The sequence below is a fragment of the Pinus tabuliformis genome, chromosome 3_1 (genome assembly GCF_031772625.1).
Source record: "Pinus tabuliformis cultivar Carrire ecotype Pingquan chromosome 3_1, CPIR1, whole genome shotgun sequence".
Classification (NCBI taxonomy): Eukaryota; Viridiplantae; Streptophyta; class Pinopsida; order Pinales; family Pinaceae; genus Pinus; species Pinus tabuliformis.
In genome coordinates this window covers 688,427,734-688,450,413 of record NC_142301.1, presented here as the reverse complement: position 1 = coordinate 688,450,413, position 22,680 = coordinate 688,427,734, and the positions used below count along the sequence as shown (strand labels likewise).

Here is a 22,680-nt window from a genome sequence, read left to right as displayed (position 1 = left end):
AACAACCTCTCCCCTAGCCCTAAAACCCTCAAAGACCCTCTTTTCTGCCCCCTTACCTTAAGTTTTTGGCATAAATCGTTAAACCCGTGCGCATTAAACCCATGTTTTACCCCTTATCCCTAAGCCCCAACTGTAAATACATTAACCCGCCCATTTTAGACCCCATAACCCACTTTCCCTAAGTCTAAAACCCCCGCCGCGCATTATTTAAATCGGGATATTCCCGCGAATATCCCCGCCCACTAACCCGCCATCGCCTCGCCCTTCCCGCCAACCGTCCGATCACCGTGTGCCCAGATCAATGGTTGACGGGCCGTCCCATCTCCGAAATGCCCGAAGGTTAGCGTCCGGGAGATGGGCGGTATTGCCGCCGTACTCCCGCCACGTGTCACCTCCTGGGTTGTGGCGGAGCCCCCACTGACAAAACCGCTCATGCCCAAAGGCGGTGCGCCCCAAAACCAGAAACTGCCCCCTGCCTGGTGATGTCACCTGCCTACATCACCCCCCTGTCCAGTCACCTTGACACGTCATCTGCCTACGTGGCCCTCCTGCCACTGTACCGCCGTGTCACTTGCCACGTGTCCTGCCACATCTTCAGAGCCACCGTACTGCCACGTCACCTCCGTACGTGATGACATCATCATGCTGACGTCATCCTGCCACATCATCATGCTGACATCATCGCTGACGTCACCTGTTGTACAAGGTCCCATCGCTGACGTCATGCTAACGTCATCATCACTTTTTTGGCGCGAAGGGCGAAAATCGCACTCCGGAGCCCTAGAATCAGTTTCTAAGGCAGTTTTTGATGAGCAATTTGCACCTGAAAAAATAAATTAGGCCTGAATGGGGAATCTTTAGGGAATCTTTTCATTTTGCAGCCCCCAGCAAGCCAGAAAGGCACCGAATGACCCATTTTTCTTCGCGAAGCTTGCCGAAAGGAGCAAAAGATAGTTCTAGAGGAAACAGAGGCCGAATAGTGGCCATTAATTTGTGATTAGACCCACAGCAAAGGAAAACAGTGGCCCAGTTTATTGTCAAAGAGTATCAAAGGAAGAAGAACAGCCAAAGAGTATCAGTGAAGATTTTTTAGGGGCTCGAAGCACCTGAACATTGATGAGCCCCCTAGAAAGTCAAATCAAGAGGCGTAAGCCCATCCTTGCCCTCAAATCACAGTTAAAGCTTTAAATGCAGATAGACAGCAAAAACGCAGAAACCCATACACATTTATTGCAGAAAACACTGCACCAAGCCGCCAAGGACTACATCATTTACTCAGTTTTGATACGGCAGCCCTGAGCGCAGCCCGAGATATTTTTTTGCATTTATTTTTGGATAGGATTAGGTTAAGTGATCATCTTTCTTTCAGACCTGTTTAGGTCAAGTTGTAATAAAAGCAGTTGTAGAGAGTTTTTCCCTATATATACTGCCCTCTACATTGTTACAAGGGTTGGTAAATTGAGAGTTTTCACTAGAGACTCGCATTGTATACCTGAGTTTTTTCTATAATCAAAGATTGCTGAAAGCTTGGAGAGCAAACTGTCTGTTGTAAATGAATGTTTTTGGAGATATGAAGTTGGGATTCTTGTGCTGCAGTCTGAAGCAATAAGTGCATCTTACCTCTGTTTATTGTTTACCACTATCTAAATAGCAGAAAGAAAGAATAGCTTAGAATTTGTTTAAGTACACTCTATGCTCAATTTCTGCTGTTTCTTTATGTTTTCCTCTGAATGAATTGGTTATGAATGTGAATTCCCCTGGGCTCATATTTACCCCGATTCACCTGTGTTTGCCAATTATCTAGGGATTCTTTACTGCCCCTAGGTAGAGCTCTGTTACCCCCATCTGTTAAGCTGATTGAGAGATTCTTAACTGCCTCTCATTACTTAGCATTCTTTCCATCATTTAAACCTGAAATATTGTTTCATGCGCAACTATCTTGCTCCATTTTCCCTCTCTTGTGACCGAAGAAATGCACTAGCAGTTCTCCTCCTCGACTCCACGCCCAATGGTTTGAAACTTCCAGACTATGCCTTGCCTCTCTGTCTGAAAACATCAATTTTCCCACCAAAAACAAAACAAAAACCCTCTGAACTCAAAACCTAGCCTAAATTCCTTTTCAACAAAGCTAAATCTAAAAGAGAGAGCCCTCTCTGATTACAGGTTGGCTAGAACCTGCAGTCCAAAGTTGGTATGTGGTTACCTCGGCCGTATCCTTTTCCGGAGCTTAAGGACAACCTAAGTGATAACACATATGAAGAGATACTTCCAATAGCCACCACATGGTGGTTACCTCCTGAATAGGTTAGGATTCATTTTATTTCTGTTGTTAGTTTAGTTACATTTCCGTTTTTTCCTTTCTTGTTTTTCTGCAAAGTTTATTTTCCTTCTGCTTTGAATTTTAGTCCTTTTCAGTGAACTGATTTTAGTCCTCCAGTCTTGTTTTTGCCTTTCAGATTGTCTGCATTTTCCACCTTCAGATTTCGCCTCCTTCATTAACCTGCTAATAAGTCTGCTGATCCTAAATCCGTCATTACCTTGCAAATCAAACAAATTTTCAATCAGCCCATAAGAACTTGAAAATCAACTATGGAATTCAAACCAAAGCCACTCATTGGAATTTGTTGGGAGATGGGTAAGATCTGTTGATAACTTGGATATCTGGAGCATGTAGGAGCATCTTTATAAAAAAAAATATGCGTACCTACAGCTGGACTGGCATGGAGGGACACTGCATTTTGAATAAATCTCACTCAGACCTAGCCTATACTTGCCTATAAGGTTTGTAGTCATTCTCCATTGGTCCCATCCACCACACTAAATTTTCCAATACTTGTTATCTACAAGTAAATCTCCTTTCATGTGCTAAACTCACTGTCATATACCATGTGGAAAATCCAATTGTGCTCTAGTCCTTGTGCCTGAAACTGGAAGGACTTATTTAAAATAAAATGAAATGTCAAGTCCTTGTGCCAATCTGGAAGGATAGGTTGTTTGGGAAGTTGGTTAGAGTAAGGACTATTGCTGGGCTCAGAGTACTGGTTGACAGCAAGCCCAACCTTGCTTAAGCGGTTTAAAAATATGGCATGATCCATGACTGCACCCCATTCAACCATATGAAAATATAGCACTGAAATTATCATATAAAGTGCAGATAAACATATCTACATCAAGTTTGAAGAGAAATAAAGTGCTAAGGTACACACCTAAACAGGTATTGATAGACCAGTGATGGCCCCAAAAGGATTTTTGAAAGTGGGAAACAGGTAAAGGAAGGTCAATAAATCCCATAACACTACCATTGGAGAATGCCTGTCAAAACCCTATCAGTAAGCAGAATATATTTGTCATTATCCCACCTGAAGCAATTAATGTTGAAGTGAAACCCATGCCTGTCCATCTATACAATTTGCATTTTGAGTTTATCTTAACACCCTGATGTTCTAGTGATCCAAATTTTATTTGGAAACAAAGATAATTGGTTCGCCCAACAGTTCACCATTTGTTGTGGCCACAACCACCACCCTATCAAAACCTGCCTTGGTAGCAATTTTGAATGGGTCCCCTAAAAGTTGATCTTTCACCTTCTGAATGATCTGTCTTATCCCATAAGACTTTAACTCATTGCTGAGTCAAACCTTCAATTCCCAGTGGTTGAGCACCTTTCTTTAAATATTTTCCGCATGATTCATCTCTAGCCCTACCTAACCCCCCATTCATTTCCTCCATCGGGACCTTTCCAACCCCCAAAAACCTTCTATAGCACCTCATTCCCATTATAACCGTTTACAATGGAAACACTTTGCAAATATGCATAAATCACCCCTTTTTGGCCTATCACAATCAACACTATGCACTGCTCTCTTCCAGACCCGACGGAATTATCAACCCAAATTTATATATTTCGGGTTCGGAGCTATATCACATATCGCTATTGGCCAGGTCCAACGCTTATATATATATATATATATATATATATATATATATATATATATATATATATATATATAGCACGCCACTATTTACTAGACCCGATGGCTTTATTAAACACGATATATATGTTTAAGGTCTGCAACCCCATCGCTTATTGCAATCGGCAGGGTCCAGGGCCTATATATAAGGCACATCGCTATCACCCAGACCCACCGATGATTATAGATTCGGGCATATAATATTTCAAGTCCGGCCTAATGGTCGGATGCGAGTTTTCTTGCATATTCTTTTGTTTTTTGAAAAACATTGAAGTCTTGGTTTTTCAAAGGCAAGCCTATGATTGTGGACCCGCTGTGGCTATTAACCTCAACACATATGTATTTTGAGTCTGCCTCCCCCATAGCTTATCGCAATCAGCAAAACTTGGGGATCATATATAAAATACAATGCGATATGGCAAACCCACCGATCTTATTAAACATAATATATATATATATTTTGGGTCCACCCTTGCCTCATCGCAAATCGCTATCGGCGGAGTCTAGCACTCATGCATAAGGTGTGATACCATATGGTAGAACACGATAATGGTTATAGATCTGGTACATAATTTTTGAAGTCCGCCTTAGGATGCGGTTGTTGTTTTCTTGTGTTTTCCTGTGCATTTGATAAAATGTCGTGGCTGGGGTTTTCAAAAGGGAAGCTTATGTTGTGGATCTGAAGGGATTATAAAACATAGCTCATAAGATTTGAAGTTTGGTTATATATCCCAGCCATGGGGTTTTCCGTGTTTTCCTGTGTCAAGTCCCTCCACCATTGATCTATCCTTCGTGGATCCAATGGTCCATGTGGATTTCGGGTGAACGAGTTGCTCGAGGAATACCCGCTTGAAAAGTGGTATCCTCTTTCCTCATAGTTGCTACATGTCGCTTTAAGAGTGGAATCGAGGGCCTTCATCTAATACTGGTTACCACTTAGACCCCTTCTGAAATGCCATCTAGTTCAGTGTTATGAAATGATTTTCAGTATAAATTGGATTTTCGCTTGCGAGACTTATGCAATGCGCGAGTTAAAAACCAAGGGGGCGATTCTTTCACGCTTGTTCCTTTGATGTTATAAGCGCTTCATGAAGGCAAGATTTGTGTTTTTTAAGCATTATATCATAATTGCATAAGTATGACTGATGTTGGTTATCTCTGCAGGAGAGGACCGAGAGAAGGCAAGCGAAGAGTAAAAATAAAACACATGAGTAGATCTGGAGAGTCCATATATGCGGATATGCCATTTAAAGAGGTAGCCCTAGGCATTTCGGTCGAGTTCCACGCGTTGCCTGTGTATTCCGAAAGTGAAATTGTCCTAGGTTTCATCATGAAGAGATGACACACAATCATCCTCTTCTAATCAACATCTATTCATTTCCTCAGGAAATGAAGCACCCCAGTGATAGGACATGCCTTCTACGTGTCAACAGTGACACCGATTGTTCTACACCTGTGTATTCTGGTCTGTATATTGAAAAGAATAGGAGAAAGGCAAAAGGTTAAGGGAAGACCGAGAGTCATTTCCAATGGATATAAGTATTACCTCTGGATAGGAGAGAAGGGATTTTTGTTTGGAGAAAAACAACTTTGATTTATTATGAATAAAGGAGACTGTTTGGTTCAATGAGGAGCCTTTTGTTTTAGATTTAAGATCCTTTGCTTTTATGTGTTTTGAGATAGGGTGTTGTTGCTGGCATAAATACAAATGTGTTTTTTTTTTTTTGTGCATATTGATAACGATACAACTTATAATTAGCCTTGGTTGTTTGAATGTAATTCTTCATCGTAGTTAATTCTTAAGTAGTCCCTGATTTGAAACTATGTTAGACATCAGTTGCAAGCTTTACTTCCATAAAAAGGAATCTGTATTCGTGTATGAATGATTGGATTGCAATTGAGAATTGATGCAGCCTTGTTCTTATGTGAACTTGTAATTGATTCATTTAGACTTGGAATTCATATATGATGTTTAACCTCTCTTTTGTCATGCTCCTGCAGGATAGATTAGGATAGCTAGGACATAGACTAGAGTAGTTAGAAGTATTATAGATAGGATTCAATACATAGAGGTTAGCTATTTTATTTTGTCCATTTAATTGAAGTCTTCTTCCCAGAAGCAACCTTTCAATGCATTTAACAGTTTGTGGGGTCCCTTAAAACCCATTGGAACTAGCCATTCCAAACGAAAGCAGGCTTAATTGGGGTCTGTGATTGGGTTAGTTCCCCTTGTTGGTATAGCAAAAATTTTCCATGTCAACACACCGCGCTAGAGTCGGTGGAGTGGATTTGCAGAGTGAATCAGTCGAGGTTGCTGAACCTGTTATGGGTGCCCCACTACCACCGCTCCAACATCAATCTAATTGTGATCAAGTAGTTTCTAAACCTAGTGCATGATAGCTATTTGTGGTTGAGCATGCCAATCCCCATCACTAATATGATGATCCATCGAATGATGCCCTTGCCTCACTCAGGGTTGAATATGGCCAAGGAGTTTGGCAGAAAGACGAGTGAGCGCGACCTCACAGTGAAAATGAAGGATAAATTCAAGCTCGAGAAGAAGTTGTGCGGGTACTCTATAAACTTAATCACCGACCCTGCGGTGAAGGTTTCCACATAGATCCTTGCGGGAAAAATTATGAGAAAATGTCACACAGACGAGGTTCCAACACCAGTGATTTCTTTGATTGCCCAGTGCACGAAGGGTGTACAGTTCAACTAGGCGCGCTACCTTTGTAGCAAGTTCATTGTGATTGTAGAGAGGTGCAGGATGATAATAAAACATTCCACTCTCTGTGGTTGTTACTCTCCATTTTGCTCGTTGCTTGGGGTTTGTGTTAAGAAATTATATATTACGGAGCAATGGAACACATAAAATATTGTAGAAATATAAACACAGAAAACCCACGAAACAAGAGAGACACAGATATACGTGGTTCACCCAGTTTGGGCTACGTCCACCCTGAACAGCCAGTCCTTCCTTTCTATTATCGAGCAAAATGAAGAGACACAACCTACCGCAAATTCGCTGTAATATCCTTTGTTTTCTCTCACAGTCTCACCTCTCTGTTTCTCACACACAGAATACACATCTATATCTCAGCCTCCAATACAATGCCCTCATACAAAGAGAGGGGTTGCCTTCTAGGGCAAAAAACCCTAAACTAAACATAAGTTCTACCGTCAGATCACCCACACCCCCCGCGTGGAGGGGTGTACAAACATCCTGGGGTATACATCCGGCTGAAACAAAGACCTCTGGACAATCATGCTCCACACACAACAGTTTGCTAAAGGACAATCAATTTCCTCTTGTGGATAAGGATTTGCTAGAGGTTGCAAAGTTTGCATCTCTCTGGGCCAAAAAAGATGTTGCGTGGGTCACAAAGACCAAAGTATTTTGGGTGTTGATGGAAGTGAGCATTCGCATGGCCACCATCTAGAAGCTATGGTTGTCACCAACCGTGTTTGAACAACTTTAAGCAACTTTAAGGGTAAGTGGAGTTCAAAGATGACTTCCACTGTGTATACATCTAGGCACGGAAGGATCCGCAACGAAAATGGTTCAACCTACCCTACCTCGCTACAAATGATGCTATTGTGGAAGTCGTCAAGCGTTGGCCGATAGAGTGGCATTCTCCATCTGATCTGGTCGCAGGGACTAGCAAGTCCGTGTAGAATAAGAAGAAGGAAGCGACCAAGAAGAAGGTTCAACAGTTGGCTGAGAAGCGAAAAAAAGAGGCCGAGGAGAAGGCCCAGGTGGAAGCGAAGTGCACCATGAAGCAACATGATGAATAGGAGGAGCATGACTCCAAGTGCAGTGCTAAGTCTCCTTCACCCCGATAGGTTACATTTAGTAACTTCACAACTACAAAAATATAACAAAAATATCTTGAGTGCTATACTTCTTGAAAATTTTGTATGAAGTAGATACCTTCACAGAAAAACACATGATTGATAGATTCTTAATACTTTAAATGCTATAGGAAAATAAGATTTTTATGCTATTTGAAATTTTATGCTAAGATGTTTATTTATATGAAATTTATTGTACTTCTCCAACTTCATCTTTAGTTTATAAAATTTGTCATAACCTCTCTTTTCACATAATGTAAAAGATTTCATTCCATGCCTTGTATCATGTTTAATTTTTTTTTTCCTCATAATATAATGCATATTTACCTCAACATTTTTGTAACAAAAATGTTGTAGCTTGTTGTACCTTAAAATGTAAAATACACAATGTATTGTAAATAATATTTTTATTAATAAGATGAATTTACAAGGATTTTTTTTTAATGTTAAAATGAAAGTCTTCTTATATACCTAGGCATCCCATGAAAAGGCATCCCCTTCATGACTGATCATGTCTTTTAGACATACCTTTCCATTAAACTAATAACTATTTAAATAATCATTACTTTGATTATTTATTATTTATATTTATTTATATTACATTATATTTTATATAAATTATATTCATGACATTACCCCCTTCTTCAAAAAGCTTTGTCCTCTTTCTTCACCTTGCCCACGACATGTGTAAGTGATACTATTGAGCTTTATCCAGTCCCCCTTTGATATATCTATATATATATTATTTTAAGTATTTATTAATATTATTTTAAATATTAATTATTATTATTATCGAAAGTAACTTTATAAAAAATTATTATAATATAACTTTATAAATTAATAAAGTTACATTATATTTTTTTTTATAAAATACTTTATAATTTGTTAAAGTTCTTATATTTGTTCCTAATATATCGCCATGTTTTTCTATCGTTGACCGATGTCCTTCTATCATTGACCTAAGCGCACAACTACTGTATGAGATTCTTAATCCATTTTTGAGCCCCAATTACCCACACATTCCCTCTTGGACCAACCAGTTCCTTTATTCGGGTAACCAAATTCTTGAGGCTCAAATCCTTGTGCGCATGCACCAGAACATCCTGATGAGCTTGGGGGTACCTCCAACATGATCTCTGGTTCAAACCCACTTGTCCAAGCGCGTAGGGAAAATCTGCACAGGTAGGATATCGACCATGGTTGCTACCAAAATAAAATGAGGTTCCTCACCCTTTCCAGCTTCATTTTCATCTGACATCATCTTCGCTACACGTCGCAGTAACGAACCATTAAAGTCCACGAATTCAACCGCCATTACCACCACAGTCCGGTTGTTCCTACTCGACTTAATCAACTTGATTCCCACACTAGGCTCGAAATCAAAGTTGGTCTTTTGGTCCTTCACTTGACCGTAATGTTTGAGGAAATAACACCATACAAAAACCAGCGGGGTTTCTATTTCTTCAACGCTCTCTACCTTCATTCTTTTTTTCTTTGGCATAATGTATGTATAACCAGTCTACTTGATTTCATAAGAGTTAACATAGATATGATTGAATTAGACATAGATGTTTGTGGTAGATATTTCCCTTACACGCCAATTCGTTTTAGAACCAAAAGCGTCCTGCTCATATGGACTAGTTATGGTCAAAATCATCTCATCACTGTGCATATTTTAGTCCTCGTGCTAACTACAGTGAGCTGTCTTTCTTCGTTTTCTTGCTTTTAAATTTCACCAATCTATTTTTTTTTTTCCTCGATAAATCTAGTCTATGCTATTATATTATGTACATGAAAGCATTACAGTCAAAGAGTCAAGTTGCCCAAGGCCTACAGTGGCTCGTTGGGCTAGCATTTCGCCTTTCAGTATTGGCCCTCGCAGGGGCATCATTTCCAGACAGAAAATTGTTCTCAAACCAGACAAAAATCGCCCGCGCAGGGGCATCGTAGCAAAAATCCCACCCTCGCAGGGCCGTTAAAAGACTGACAACGCCCTTACAAAACCTACTGACATAACCAGAGCGAACAAAGACATATATATAATCTAGAGAGCCACAAACAGAGACATATAACCTATACCCGACATAGACAGGAACGAAAGACCTATCCCAGACCTGGACAAAAGTGGAGAGAGATAGAATGTGCCTTTGGACGCTAATCCTTGGACTCTTCCTCAATAATTGGGTACCACTCGTAGCATTCGGGGAAGCCTTCCCATTCTTCCCCTGCGTCCCTCTTTGAAGTCGACGCCTCCTGCTCCTGAGGTCGTTTGGGAGCCTGTTCAGGTACCTCCACGGGATCTTTCTCGACTTTTTCCAGCTGTATGCCTGGGAGCTCCTCCTTGCTGCCCGAACCGCCTTCACCTTCCTGAAAATCCTCAGTGAAAAGAACCGAGATGTGTGCATTGATGCAGGAGTTGTCCCTCGAGCTGCCCAGAGTGAAGATAGTGGACCCGAAAGCTGGAAGAGGGTGCGGTCCAGCACTGGGATTACCCATGTCCATGTGTTGGCTTGCCTGGATAGGAGTGGCCCCTGCCCTTCTGTGGCAGTAACAACAACAGCAGTGGTGGTGGGAATCCGCACCAGGGTGGAGAGAAGAACCTCCACGAGCAGATCCCCTTCTACTGAGCATCCTTTGCCTGGGTCTGACCATGTTTGCAGGGCTGCCGTCGGCTTGAAGCTGAGCGGCGAATGGAGGTTTTCCCGGAGAGTGTCTCCCCCAAACAAAAATCAGTCCTTTTCCCCCCGTTCTGAGACGAAGCTCACCAGAACAGAAACAACAAACAACAGAATATATGAGCTCGCGACTTCCCGTGGCTTCTTGAAAGCTAGCTGGATCGACACGAGCTGTGGCTTGAATAATGAGATTGCCCCCAGGAACCTGAGCTGCGTAATCCTCACTCTGAGCAGGGACCTGCAGCAATCCCTCATCCATCTTAAACCTCTCGACATTCTCTCGAAGCCCGAACTCCTTAACTTCTTCCTGCAACCTCCCCATTTCACCTTACGCATCATTGAATGCTCTGCCTTCGCGTCTCCTCTCTTAACTCTTCGGCGGCGAGAGGCAATGAATTTCCGGGATGAACTCGAGGCAGCACATGTCAACCATGTGGCTCCTCGCTGCCACTCTTACAAACACCCGCATCCGGGAAGCCTGCATCTTTTTGGATCAGGCTTTCACATTCCTGGACCTGGAGATTGTTCGGAATGATATTGAGGTTTCCAGCCAGGAGGGTCTGTTCATTGTCTACTCCAATGTTGGCCAGGAGGTCAGCTATCTTGTTGCCTTCTCTTTTTGTGTGATTGAAGGAGATGGCTTTATTATTGCGCAGATCTTGTTCAATAGCCTTCAGTCTCGCTTCCAGCCTCCAACTTGTTGCCACCTTCCTAGCTTGAGAGCCGTTCTGAATGCGAGTAGCCATGTTTATGAGAATCTGGGAGTCACCCTCTACAATCAAGGGTTGAAGGTTGAGGTCCCAGGCTAGCAGGAGACCTTGCCAGAGTCCCTCTAGCTCTACGGAATTGTTGGTGTCCCACCCTATATTTCCAAAGTAGATCTGCAGAGGATTGCCTTGATGGTTCCTCAAGATTCCTCCAAAGGGAGCTGCTCCAGGATTGCCTTTGGAAGCCCCATCAAAGTTGAGTTTGTATGAGTTAATAGGAGGGGCGTTCCAGCGGCTGTTGTCCTTGATGCTGCTATTAGAAGGGCAGTGCTTGGGAGCTTCTTGTGGCAGTTGCAATTGCCAATTGTCGAGAATGCTTTTCTCAGTGTCTGTGGAGGGGAGATCCTCCTTTGTCCAAGCTCGAAGCAACATCGTTTCTTTGAGATTCCCATGTAGCCTATTCCAGATTTCTTCAATGGGAGTGCGTTTGTTTTTAAATATACGTTTGTTTCTTTCCTTCCAAGTGCTCCATAGGACAATTCCGGGAATTATGTTCCATAGGTGGTTGAGAATCTCACAGTTGTAGGGGTTCTTTGGCCATAGTCTTAAGGAGTTGATGATGTCGTTTTCCCCTCTACATCTTTTCTGGCATCTGAAGCTCACCTTTTCCCATAACTGATTGGCTAGAGGGCAAGTGTCCAAGAGGTGTTGAAGAGTTTCTTCGCTTTGAAAGAAGTTGTGACAAGCAGAGGGATCATGAAAGTTTCGTCTCCTTAGTTTATCCCATGTGAGAATTCTTTTGTGTCCTACCAGCCAGAGAAAGTAGGAGATTTTGGGCCATGATCCGAGACCCCATATTCTGCTCCATATTGGATCTGGAGGAGTGGGGAGGTTGCAGACTAACTTGTAAGCTTCAGAGGTGGTGTAAGTTCCTTTGGGTTGGTATCCCCATCTTAGGATATCATTGCCTTCATCATACCTTATGCTTCTTTTCCTTAACTCTTTCTTGACCTCTTCTGCCTCCCGAACATTTGTATTGTTGAGTATTTGGTTACTTTGTCTCCATTTTCTGAATCCATGCTCCATCTCCTGCGTCCAAAAATGTTGGACTTTTGCTTGCTGCTGCTCCTGCATGTCCGGTATCAGAGATGGATGAAGAACACTAGTAAGCTTGGGCATTTGGTTCCAGGCATCTGTCCAGAATCTTGTCGTGCTACCATTTCTAATTTCCCAAAAGCTATGCTGTTGAATTAGCTGATGATGCTGTTTGGCCGCATTCCATATTAGCGACCCCTTTTCGGTGGGAATAAATCTGATGAGCTCTTCTTGAGGTCTATTGTTGGCATATTTTGTTGTCCAGATTTTTACCCAAGGCTTTTCTGGATTGGTGATCCATTGCCACCAGATCTTGGCGTTCATAATGGAATTGCTGTACTCTGGGTCCCTCAGCCTGATGCCACCCTTGTCTTTGGGCATGCATACAGTAGTCCATTTAACCAGCGCCCACTTGCGATTAGTTGCCGAGCTGCCCCATAAAAAGTCACGCTGAAGGTTCCTTAGTCTTTTTAGGACCCATTTAGGCGTGGCTAGGATAGAGAAGAGGTAAAGAGGCATTGCCTGAAGGACAGACTTGATGAGCACCACCCGACTGGCTAAATTTAGAGATCTATAAGTCCAGAGGTTGAGGCGGGAGTCAAGCTTCTCTAGGAGAGAGCGCCAGGCTGGATGCTTTATGGCAGAGGCAGTGAGGGGGGCCCCGATATATTTAGAGGGGAGGGTTGCAGAGGGGATGCCCAGAGTGCGAATGAAAGCAGATTTAACAGAAGGAGGTGTGTGAAAGAAGAAGATCTGCGATTTGGAGCAATTGACATGGGTGCTAGAGGCTTCAGAGAAGTCATTGAGAAGGGACTTTAAACGAGAGGCTTCCTGGACAGAGGGGTAGCCGAATAGCATGGTGTCATCAACGAATTGCTGATGAGAGGTGGCAGGGGTATTGTGAACAGAAATACCTTTGAGCTGCTGAGAATGGAGGGCATGTTTAATGTGTCAACCAAGACCCTCAGCCATTAGCACAAAGAGGAAGGGGGATAGGGGATCCCCTTTCCTGATACCTTGAGAGGGTTTGAAGGGGCGGGAGGGGATACCGTTCACAAGGATGGAAAAGTGAGTGGAAGTGATTAGGCTCATGATCCAAAGGATCCACATGGAGCAAAATCCAAAAGCTTTTAACATATGTTGAATATAAGTCCAGCTGAGTTTATCAAACGCTTTAGAGAGATCCAGTTTGAGTATCATACATGTTTGCTTTGAATGCTTGAGGGAGTGTATGATCTCATGCGTGAGGAGAATGCCATCCATTATCTGTCGCCCTTCCATGTACCCCGATTGTTCTGGAGAGGTGAGCAGAGGTAAGAGAGGCTTAAGCATGTTTGCAATGACTTTAGATATGACTTTGTAGATGATGTTACAAAGTGCTATTGGCCTGAATTTATCAGGAGTGATGGAGTCCTCCTCTTTTGGGATAAGAGTGATGAAGGTGGAGTTGAGGGAGGGAAGAAGCCAGCGGAGGGCTCTTGATTCTTCAACAATCTGCCAAACCTCCAACTTTATCATGTCCCAGAAAGCATGAAAGAATGTGGTGGTGAATCCATCTGGGCCAGGGGCCTTTGCTTCTTTGAGCTGGGACATGGCATCATCCACTTCCTGAGGGAGAATGGGGCGCATGAGAAGCTCATTATGTTCCTCCTTAATGAGCTTTGGTACGTTGCTAATTATTTTCCTGATAGCCTGTTGCCGATCTACCCTTGGTTCATTGTGGATATGTTGGAAGTGATTGAGGAGTACCTCTTCGATTTCCTCATGCTTCTCTATTTTTTCTCCTTCTTGATTCTGGATGAAGGGTATGTTATTATGCATCCTTCTCTGCACCGTGGTTCTGTGGAAGAATTTGGTGTTGCGCTCCCCCTCCTTCAGCCATCTAACCCGTGACTTTTGCCTCCAATAGATTTCCTCCTGCTTTCTTCTATCCTCGAGCTGGCTGTGGATGAGCCTTTCCTGTTCCAAGGTCGCTTCCGTATGCCCTTCTATGATAATCTTTTGATGTAGATCCATCAGTTCCTGATTTAACTCTTGTTGCGCCTTAAAAATATTTCCAAAGGTTTCCCTATTCCATATTTTTAGATGATTTTTTAGAAATCTCAGCTTCTGTTGGAACTGATACATTTTTGATCCTTCTGGAGGGACAAAGGATGCCCACATTGTCTTGACAAAGTCTTTGAATGTAGGGTGCGAGATCCAAAACCCTTCAAAGCGGAAGGGTCTCTTTGTCAAGTCTCCTGGTCTTTGCCATTGTAGAGCAATCGGCTAGTGATCTGATCCTGTGTGTGCAAGGATAGCCGCTGAGATGTCTCCTCCGAGATCTACCGCATTGTCCGAGATGACGAAGCGATCCAATTTGGAGGCAATTTGTTGTTTTCCAGCTCTGCGATTGCTCCACGTGAAGGTACCATTACAGAATGGCATATCTATAAGAGACGCCGTTTGGATGAAGTCTTTGAAGCGGTCAACTTCTGGTTCCATTCTGATTCTCCCTCCTATCTTCTCCTCGATTTTAGTGATCATGTTAAAATCTCCTGCAGCAATCCATAATGGGCGCCTCCTGTTGTAGCTCAGAGCTGCTATTGTGTCAAGGAGTGCAATTTTGCTTCCTGTATCTTGCGGGAAGTAGACATTTGATAGGTTGCCATGTATATTGGTGCCCAATATATGAAAGGCCACCTGTATGAGGTGATGAGAGGCATGAAAGTCTGTTAGGGTTACCACTTGGGTATTCCATGCTATAGCAAGCCCTCCTGAGGCTCCCGAGGCATCTACTGCAACTGAGCGACAGCCTGGCCATGCTTTTGAGAGAATGTTGCCTAGAGTAGTGCTATTGCACTTGGTTTCCTGGAGAAAACACATCTGTGGATTTTCCATTTTGATCATGTTTTTTAACATCCTGAGTTTTCCAGAGCTGTTAAGCCCCCTTACGTTCCATGATACCAGCTTCATGGTTCAACTGTTAATGGAGGGCTTGTAGTATTTCGTCAACTTAGCATACCTGCCTGAATCTACCAGGATTTTCCCAATCTCAATCGTTCGCTGGAGATCTGTTTTTCTTCCTCTCTTTTTAGTGTCCTTTGGGCGTAGGTTGCCATACCATTGACTTCCTGGTTGTATCCCTAGTTGGTGTTGATGGTAGGCTCTTAAGATGACCACTTCGAGCTTATTGAGTTGCGTCTCGGATATCGTATCATATGCTCTCTTTTTGCATGCTAGTTCTAATTCCAGAATATCTAGACCGTGTAGATCTATGCTTTCTGGCTCTTCTTCCATTTGTTGCACTTGACTGCTTTCTTCTATATTGATATCTGAGTCCTGGGGGAGGTCAAACTTTCCGTCGACTTCCATATCCTTGTGAATCTCTGCTGTTTCTTTCTGACTTCTGCTGAGAATAGTTGGGATGATGATGGGGGGCTGAGATTTGGGAAGGGGATCTGAGGGAGGGGGATGGGCTGAGGAAGATGGGCGAGCGGGGTTGGACTCTGAGATCAGGGGTTGATCTTCAGAGGTCTGAGCAAGAATATCGAAGCTGTTTTTTGTTACAGGGCCTTGGGGTTTGTTAGGCTGGGGTCTGAACCCATTCTGGGGCTTTTTATGCGAGCGCTTTCGACTTGGGACCTTGGTAAAGCCATCCTGGGTTAGGTTTTCAGACAGGTCAGGGGTGTTGGCTTTGGCATTTTGAGGGAAGTCTCTGAAGAGATGCTGCAGAGCATGGCACTTTCTGCAACGAAAGGGTACGTGTTCATAGTCGAGAGGCTGGATCCATTCTTCATCTCGGTGGGCGAGAGTTACCGATTCTTATAGAGCTTCATTCAGGTGGATAAAGACACATATTCAAGCATAGGAGATGTACTTACGGGATTTGGTTTCTTCTGCTGCTCTAATGTATTCTCCCACTCCATTTCCTATACCCTTGAGAATGTCCTCGTCCCAATATTCATCTGGAAGAGAGTACATTCTGATCCAAACCGGCGCCCAAGTGAGGTCTTCTTTATCTGGATTGAATCAAGGAATCCATTCCCTCAGATACAGTCCTGCTAAGTTAAAAAAGTAAGGCCCTGCACCCAGAATCCTGTATTTGTCCTCTAGACAGAAAAAGATTGCAGTAAAGGAGCCTTTCGGCCCTAACTGCAGAGTGACATCTCCTTTGGGTTTCCACTTAGCCGCAATCCAGCCATATAAGGCTTTCTTAGTCGGCCAAAACCCTATGAACTTCCCAATGAGGGCATGATCCTTCATGAACTCTATTCTTCTATCAATCTTGTCTCCCGGCAACTCTATTCGTGGCCGTTCTTTGGCCACTGGTCGGCATGTTGAAGAGGATATCTTCGGGCCTTCTTCTGGAGTTTCTCTTCCTTCTTGTGTATCGTTGTCTTTGTTCTTCCGATTTCCGATCTCCTTGTCTTCATCTTGATGCTTTTTCCCCTTGTTTAAGATTTCCTGATCTACATATCCAAAGATAATCGTTTGCTCAGGATCACGTTGTGAAGGGGAGGGCTCTGACGCCCTCCCCTGAGGTTGTTCTATTGCGCGACGCTAATGTCCTGCAGCTCTGTCACGCCGCAGAGGTTTCCTTTCAGTCTCTGGGCGTATTCCGTGTAGTGCAGTCGGCGCCGTTGAAGGATTTCTCAAACCCTAGTACCTTCCTCCCCCGCAGCTCCGTCCAAAGATCGAAAAGTGAAATTTACAAATTTAATTTCACCAATCTATTACCTTTGTTGAGAAGGGGGATTTATCTCATCTCCAAGTATAATAACATAGATTTCTTATTGGGTGAATGCTGATGTATTGACATTATCCTTCTTGGCATAATCATATAGTATAAGGTCTCTCAAAGCAACTTCCACTTTCATCCACTGATAATCATTAAGGCTAGGCCAAATTTGGTGTGGCTAAGTAACAATGGTCTTGTTTGGTTTCAACAACATCTTTACTTTTTGATTATTCACATGAAGGGCACGAAGGATCAATATAAAAAGAGAAAATTTTGTGTATGATGAGATAGTCTTTATCCAATCATTATTTTAGAGTTTCCAAATATAATTTTGTGAATAAGGGGATCTAATTAATTAGGAACTTAATTCTTTGTCTGGTGCATTATTTTTCAACTTTGCAAATGTTTGTGTTACTTCAACCTCGTTAGCATCAACAAAATCTATTGATTTGCAAGGAAGATAAGACTCACAACTATCCTTTTTGATCTCATCCTCACTTGTCATATATGTCTCTGCTAAAACACTTGGGTCAAACTCCTATTCTTTGAAAGTATTTGTAGAATACATTTCCTTCTCTATGAAACATCCTTTTTCCTAGTTAGAACATTATTTATTGTTAGTTCCTTTCATGTCAATGTCAACCTCCATTGTAGGTTATAAATCTAGTGTTTTAAAAGCCTTTAGAGATTTTGTAAATGATTTTTTTATTTGTTTTAATGATCCTTGAATTTTACTTAACAACTCAAATTTAGATTTACGAGACTCGCTTAATTCCTCAAAATATGTCTCCATGATTTCATGATCTAAGCTTGATGGGAAAATTGTGCAGTGGATAACGTCCAAAGGGTCAAATGGCTCTAATACCATTGTAACAAAAAAAATGTAGCTTATTGTACTTTAAAATGTAAAATACACAATGTATTGTAAATAATATTTTTATTAATAAGATGAATGTACAAGGATTTTTTTTGAGTGTTACAATGAAGGCCCGCTTATATACCTAGGTAGGTGCGCCTTCATGATTGGTCATGTCTTTTAGACATGTTGTTGGACACCTAATCCTCTAAGGGTTGGTGTGGAAGTTGAACAACCAAAAGGAGTCCAAGGGACCACTTGGAATATGAAACCAAGGGTCACTCCTATGTATTATAAATATGTATCATTGTGAATAAGAAATGCAATCTCATGTTTATCTTTCCTATTTTGTCTCCGCCATGTGTGTGTTTAACATGATATAAGAGCGGGTACCTTCCTAACCTGCTCAATCTTGTGTCAGCCACTAACTTTGTGGCATTTCTGTGCATTTAAGCTTTTCCATCGATTATTTTGTTGCCATTTTCAGCCTGGCATGAAAAACGCTCCTCCTCACTATGCACCTACTTTGACGCTCTAAAATTTGCCTGAAAACCTGGGTACCCCTTTGCCAAAAATATGTTGGAGGAATTTGGTAAATTCAAGAATGTTTTTCTGACTAGCCGATCAAATCTGACATAATGTCTCCCTGTCACCTTTTTGAAGATTGTGACCTACTATGTGCATTGAATGCCATAGTCTGTGCGTTGGCTATGGATGGTATATATTGGTTGTTTCTGCTAAAATATGATTAAAAGATCTGCCTTAAAATTCATTGTATGTCGTGAGAATTGGTTGGAATTTGAATTGTATGGTGAAGCTTATGGTTAGAGCTCTAAGTTGAAGCAACTATGTATTCTTTGTACATAAAATGGAGTGAGTCTATACATCTTATGTGTTGAAGGAACAACATCCTGTCTACTGAGGTCAAGTCTGTGGAATTAAAGCGCATTGATGTGGATTGAGAGTGAGAGTGATACCTGTTTTAATCTTTGTCCAGAAATCTGCCCCATTGTTGTTGACTACATGGAGAGTACACAATATAAGAACTAGGCATAATCATCTACTCCGAAGGTCGTATTTCGCTTGATCTCCTCACCTGTCCTTTTGTTTGGAGGGAATACCTTTGAGGTAAGGTGAGCTCAATACATGAACCTGATATTGTAGGAATTTAATGTGAGCTCAATATCTTCAAGAAGAACGGATGTCGTATCTGTATTTCCAAATAGCAAGACGAGATGTTGCAATGCTTTAATGCGTTCACCTAGCTTCTCTTTACACACCTTCATCGGAACGCCTGTAGAAGCTTCTGTTCTAGGTTTCTTGAAAGCCGCATTGGAAGGCCCTGCTTGATCATTGCTTCTCTTGTTCACTTGTACACTCTCCACCTCCATCAACAACATTCTTTTGCAAATTATTGTTACTCGAAGATGTGGAAGGAGAAATGGAGAGGCTGTCTCCGGACTTCTGTTGTTGGATGACAATAGGTTTAGGGTTTGCGCTAGTATAAGGCATGTCTAGTTTGTTCTTATTACTATTGAATGTTAGGATATTCAATGACTAAAAAGTAGCAGGAGCCTTAAGAAGGCTAGGAAGCTGAACAGGCGGAATTGATACTTTGGTAAGGCTTGAAATCCTTCCAGCTCGAGGTTAAGAGAATCATGTAACAAGGTGTTGGTAGGTTTGGCCAATCACTCTCCATAACACCATCCTCATCAATCTTTTGTTTTTCATGCTGCCACATAGCAAGTGTCAAATCTAGATCCTGTTGTAGCACCTTTTGCTCGGCTTGAAGAATTTTGACATGATGATACCAATCGCCTGCCTTTGCTAGAGATCCATAGTGTTGGCATTGTTGATTTAATTGCACATGAAGTTCAACAACCTTTTGTTTCAATCTTGCTACACCTGCTTCAACAAGTGCTATTTCCTCTAGATCTACACGTGTCTTGGAATCCATAATGCGAGCACTAGAAAACTGTCCTGAAGACATGCTGAGTCCAATCTCCAATGCTATGATGAGATCTCTCTCAGCCTGTAATTTTTCTTGTACTCTTGCTACATCTTTCTCAAGTGATAAGTGGCATTCATGCAAAGTTTGTTTCGTTCTCTCCAAACTGGCTTGTAGAATAGCATTTTCTTTGGCCTCCTTAGCAATCTTGTTGCATAAGTCATTTTTAGTCATCTCAAGCCTCTGAATTGCAAGTTCTAGTTCTCTAGAAGAATCAGTCAGCTCGGAAAATTGATTCTTTTTGTTCACAGAGTTTCGATTCGAAAGTGAAGGGTGCTTGATAATCGATACAAAACCATTTGATTTATTTATAGATTTGGCACTGCCTACACCAGGAGAAGTTCCAAAGCTAGAAACAACAAGTTTGGGACTTGTTGGAGGGGAGGCAAATGTTCCCCAAGGTAATATACTTCCACTAAGTGCACGGTCTCTACGATTATCATCTTCTGCTTCCACATAAGTGTCCCTAACTTCTTCTACTACACATTCATGTCCAAAAGAACTCAATGACTCCAAATGTTTGTCAATTGAACTCACTTCTTCACTAACTCACTGCAATGCATCAACTGCAGTAATGAATGCTCTATAATTACCAACAATGACCTCTTGCATTTTCTTTCTCAAGTGCTCTGCATCTAAATTGTATCCCTTGTGCTTCATTTGCCAAGGGGCAAATCCAGGGGCCATGGCTAGTTGAGGATTTGAAACCAATGACTCCATTACTTTGCAAACAAATGTTAAATTTGAAGAATTATTGAATTTTGACCTTCCAAAAAGGGGCTTGACAAATCACTGCATTAAAGATACTTCGTTGATTGTTTCAGAATATTCCTGATTCTAGCACTGGGTGAAGGTACTTGATTCTTTTGAAGCTTTAATTCTGCGATGAGAAATCAGTTCGCAGGGTTTGATCTAGCTTCCTTGGAATTAATTGTCTTTGATATCTTGATGACATAAACCAGGCTCTACTAGAATTGTCGAAAAATTTCATTTGCAAAGAAAGTCAAAGATTGACTCTCTTTTTCATAGTGTGAGTAGTTTGAATAATTTGAGAAGTAAGTAAATTGCAGTAGCAAGTCATTTGTTACGTTGAAATTTATATGCGCTATCTGCTACAATGATTTGGTGATATTGGTATCCTGCTACTCATCTAATAGTTGTAGCTATTTATCAATTTATAAGACAATTTGTAGTTGAAGATAACATCATTTTATTGGTTTGAAATGGATTGAAAGGATGATGTATTGAAACTACTGAATAATTTAATACATTCCGTAGTTGATGAGATGGTTAAGAACAACAAAACCTCTCTTTACAATATTAAAATTTGTCTCCAAAATGCACAAGAGAATATTGAGTTTTTGCAGCTTGAGACAAAGCTACAACAAGAAGAGCTACAACACGGTAAGCATAATTCTATTCAGAACATTGAGATAAACTTCCATATTGTTGAAGTTCATTCAGATTTAGTACCCAATGAAGCAACAGTTATACATGCAGATGAAAAAATTCAGTCTGCACTTCCCATGTCGGTCATCAAACCTTGGGAAGAGCTTGTCCACAATAAGCACATAACTGCTCTTGGATATGACAAGGATGTGTCCTTTCATATTCCAGATTACTCAAATCCCATCTAGTTTTAGAGTGCTGGATTCCTTCATGACAGTTCACCTTCAGCTGTTCCAGATTCTACCCCTCTCCCACAACAACATCAACAGATTGTGAAATTCCAACACTGTGACCAAGTTGGCCATATGAAAGATCATTGTTTTGATATTCATCCATGTAACCGCTGTCATAAAACTAGTCATTCTTCAAACATATGCTTTAAAAACAAGCCTCCTACAAGAACAAAGATTCATCTTGGATGGACCGCTTCTTGGCAATGGGCATCAACAGCCAAGAAGATATTTCAGTCATATATATGAACTTGTTCTAGAGTATTGAACAATCTTGCAGTTGAGTTTTCTTCATCATCTCACCTTGTATTTGACAGGGGGAAATGATGGTCATCTACAAGCTTCAAAGCCACATCAAGTGAGCCTGAGCCACAACCTGCCATACCAGATTTAGAGTTGTAGCCAGAGACAAAGATGCCCCTGATCATGCCTTTAGTTGGTGATGCCTCTTCAAAGAATTGGGGACACTTCCTCTAGCAGAAGACTTCAACTTCTTTCTAGTTTTGGAAGAGTTTGAGGAATTGCATTAAGCATTCCAGAGTTGTTGGTCATCCTTAAACCATCACAGGTTGAGACCTCCCTTTCATGGTTGAAGGTTTCCCTCTTCAAAACATCAGGAGCACTTCCTCTAGGAGAAGACCTAAGCTTCATGCTAGACTTGGAAGAGTTTCAAGAATTGCACTAAGCATTCCAGTGTTGGTGGTCATCCTTAAACCATCTCCCTTATACCAACATTTCAGAGAGCTCATTCAACCTAGTTCTGCCATGCATTTTTGCACGTTTTGTATTACAACACTCTTCTTGGACTCATACATAACCCTTTGGATTAAGGGTGGGAATGTTGGACACCTAATCCTCTAAGGGTTGGTGTGGAAGCTGAACAACTAAAAGGAGTCCAAGGGACCACTTGGAATATGAAACAAAGGGTCTCTCCTATGTATTATAAATATGTATCATTGTGAATAAGAAATGCAATCTCATGTTTATCTTTCCTATTTTGTCTCCGCCATTTGTGTGTTTAACGCATGTCTTTCCATTAAACTAATAACTATTTAAATAATCATTACTTTGATTATTTATTATTTATATTTACATTTATTTTATTTGTATTTTA

General features: G+C 41.6%; 1 protein-coding gene across 1 annotated transcript in view; it reads right to left on the bottom strand.

The window, feature by feature from the left end:
* Positions 1-9,141, bottom strand: part of LOC149188996 (pyrophosphate--fructose 6-phosphate 1-phosphotransferase subunit beta-like) — a 79,811-nt gene extending 70,670 nt beyond the window's left edge. The window contains exon 1 of the mRNA XM_089410097.1: positions 8,978-9,141. Within this exon, the coding sequence (XP_089266223.1) occupies positions 8,978-9,141 (164 nt within the window). The remainder of the gene's footprint in view (positions 1-8,977) is intronic.
* Between the last annotated feature and the right edge of the window lie 13,539 nt (positions 9,142-22,680).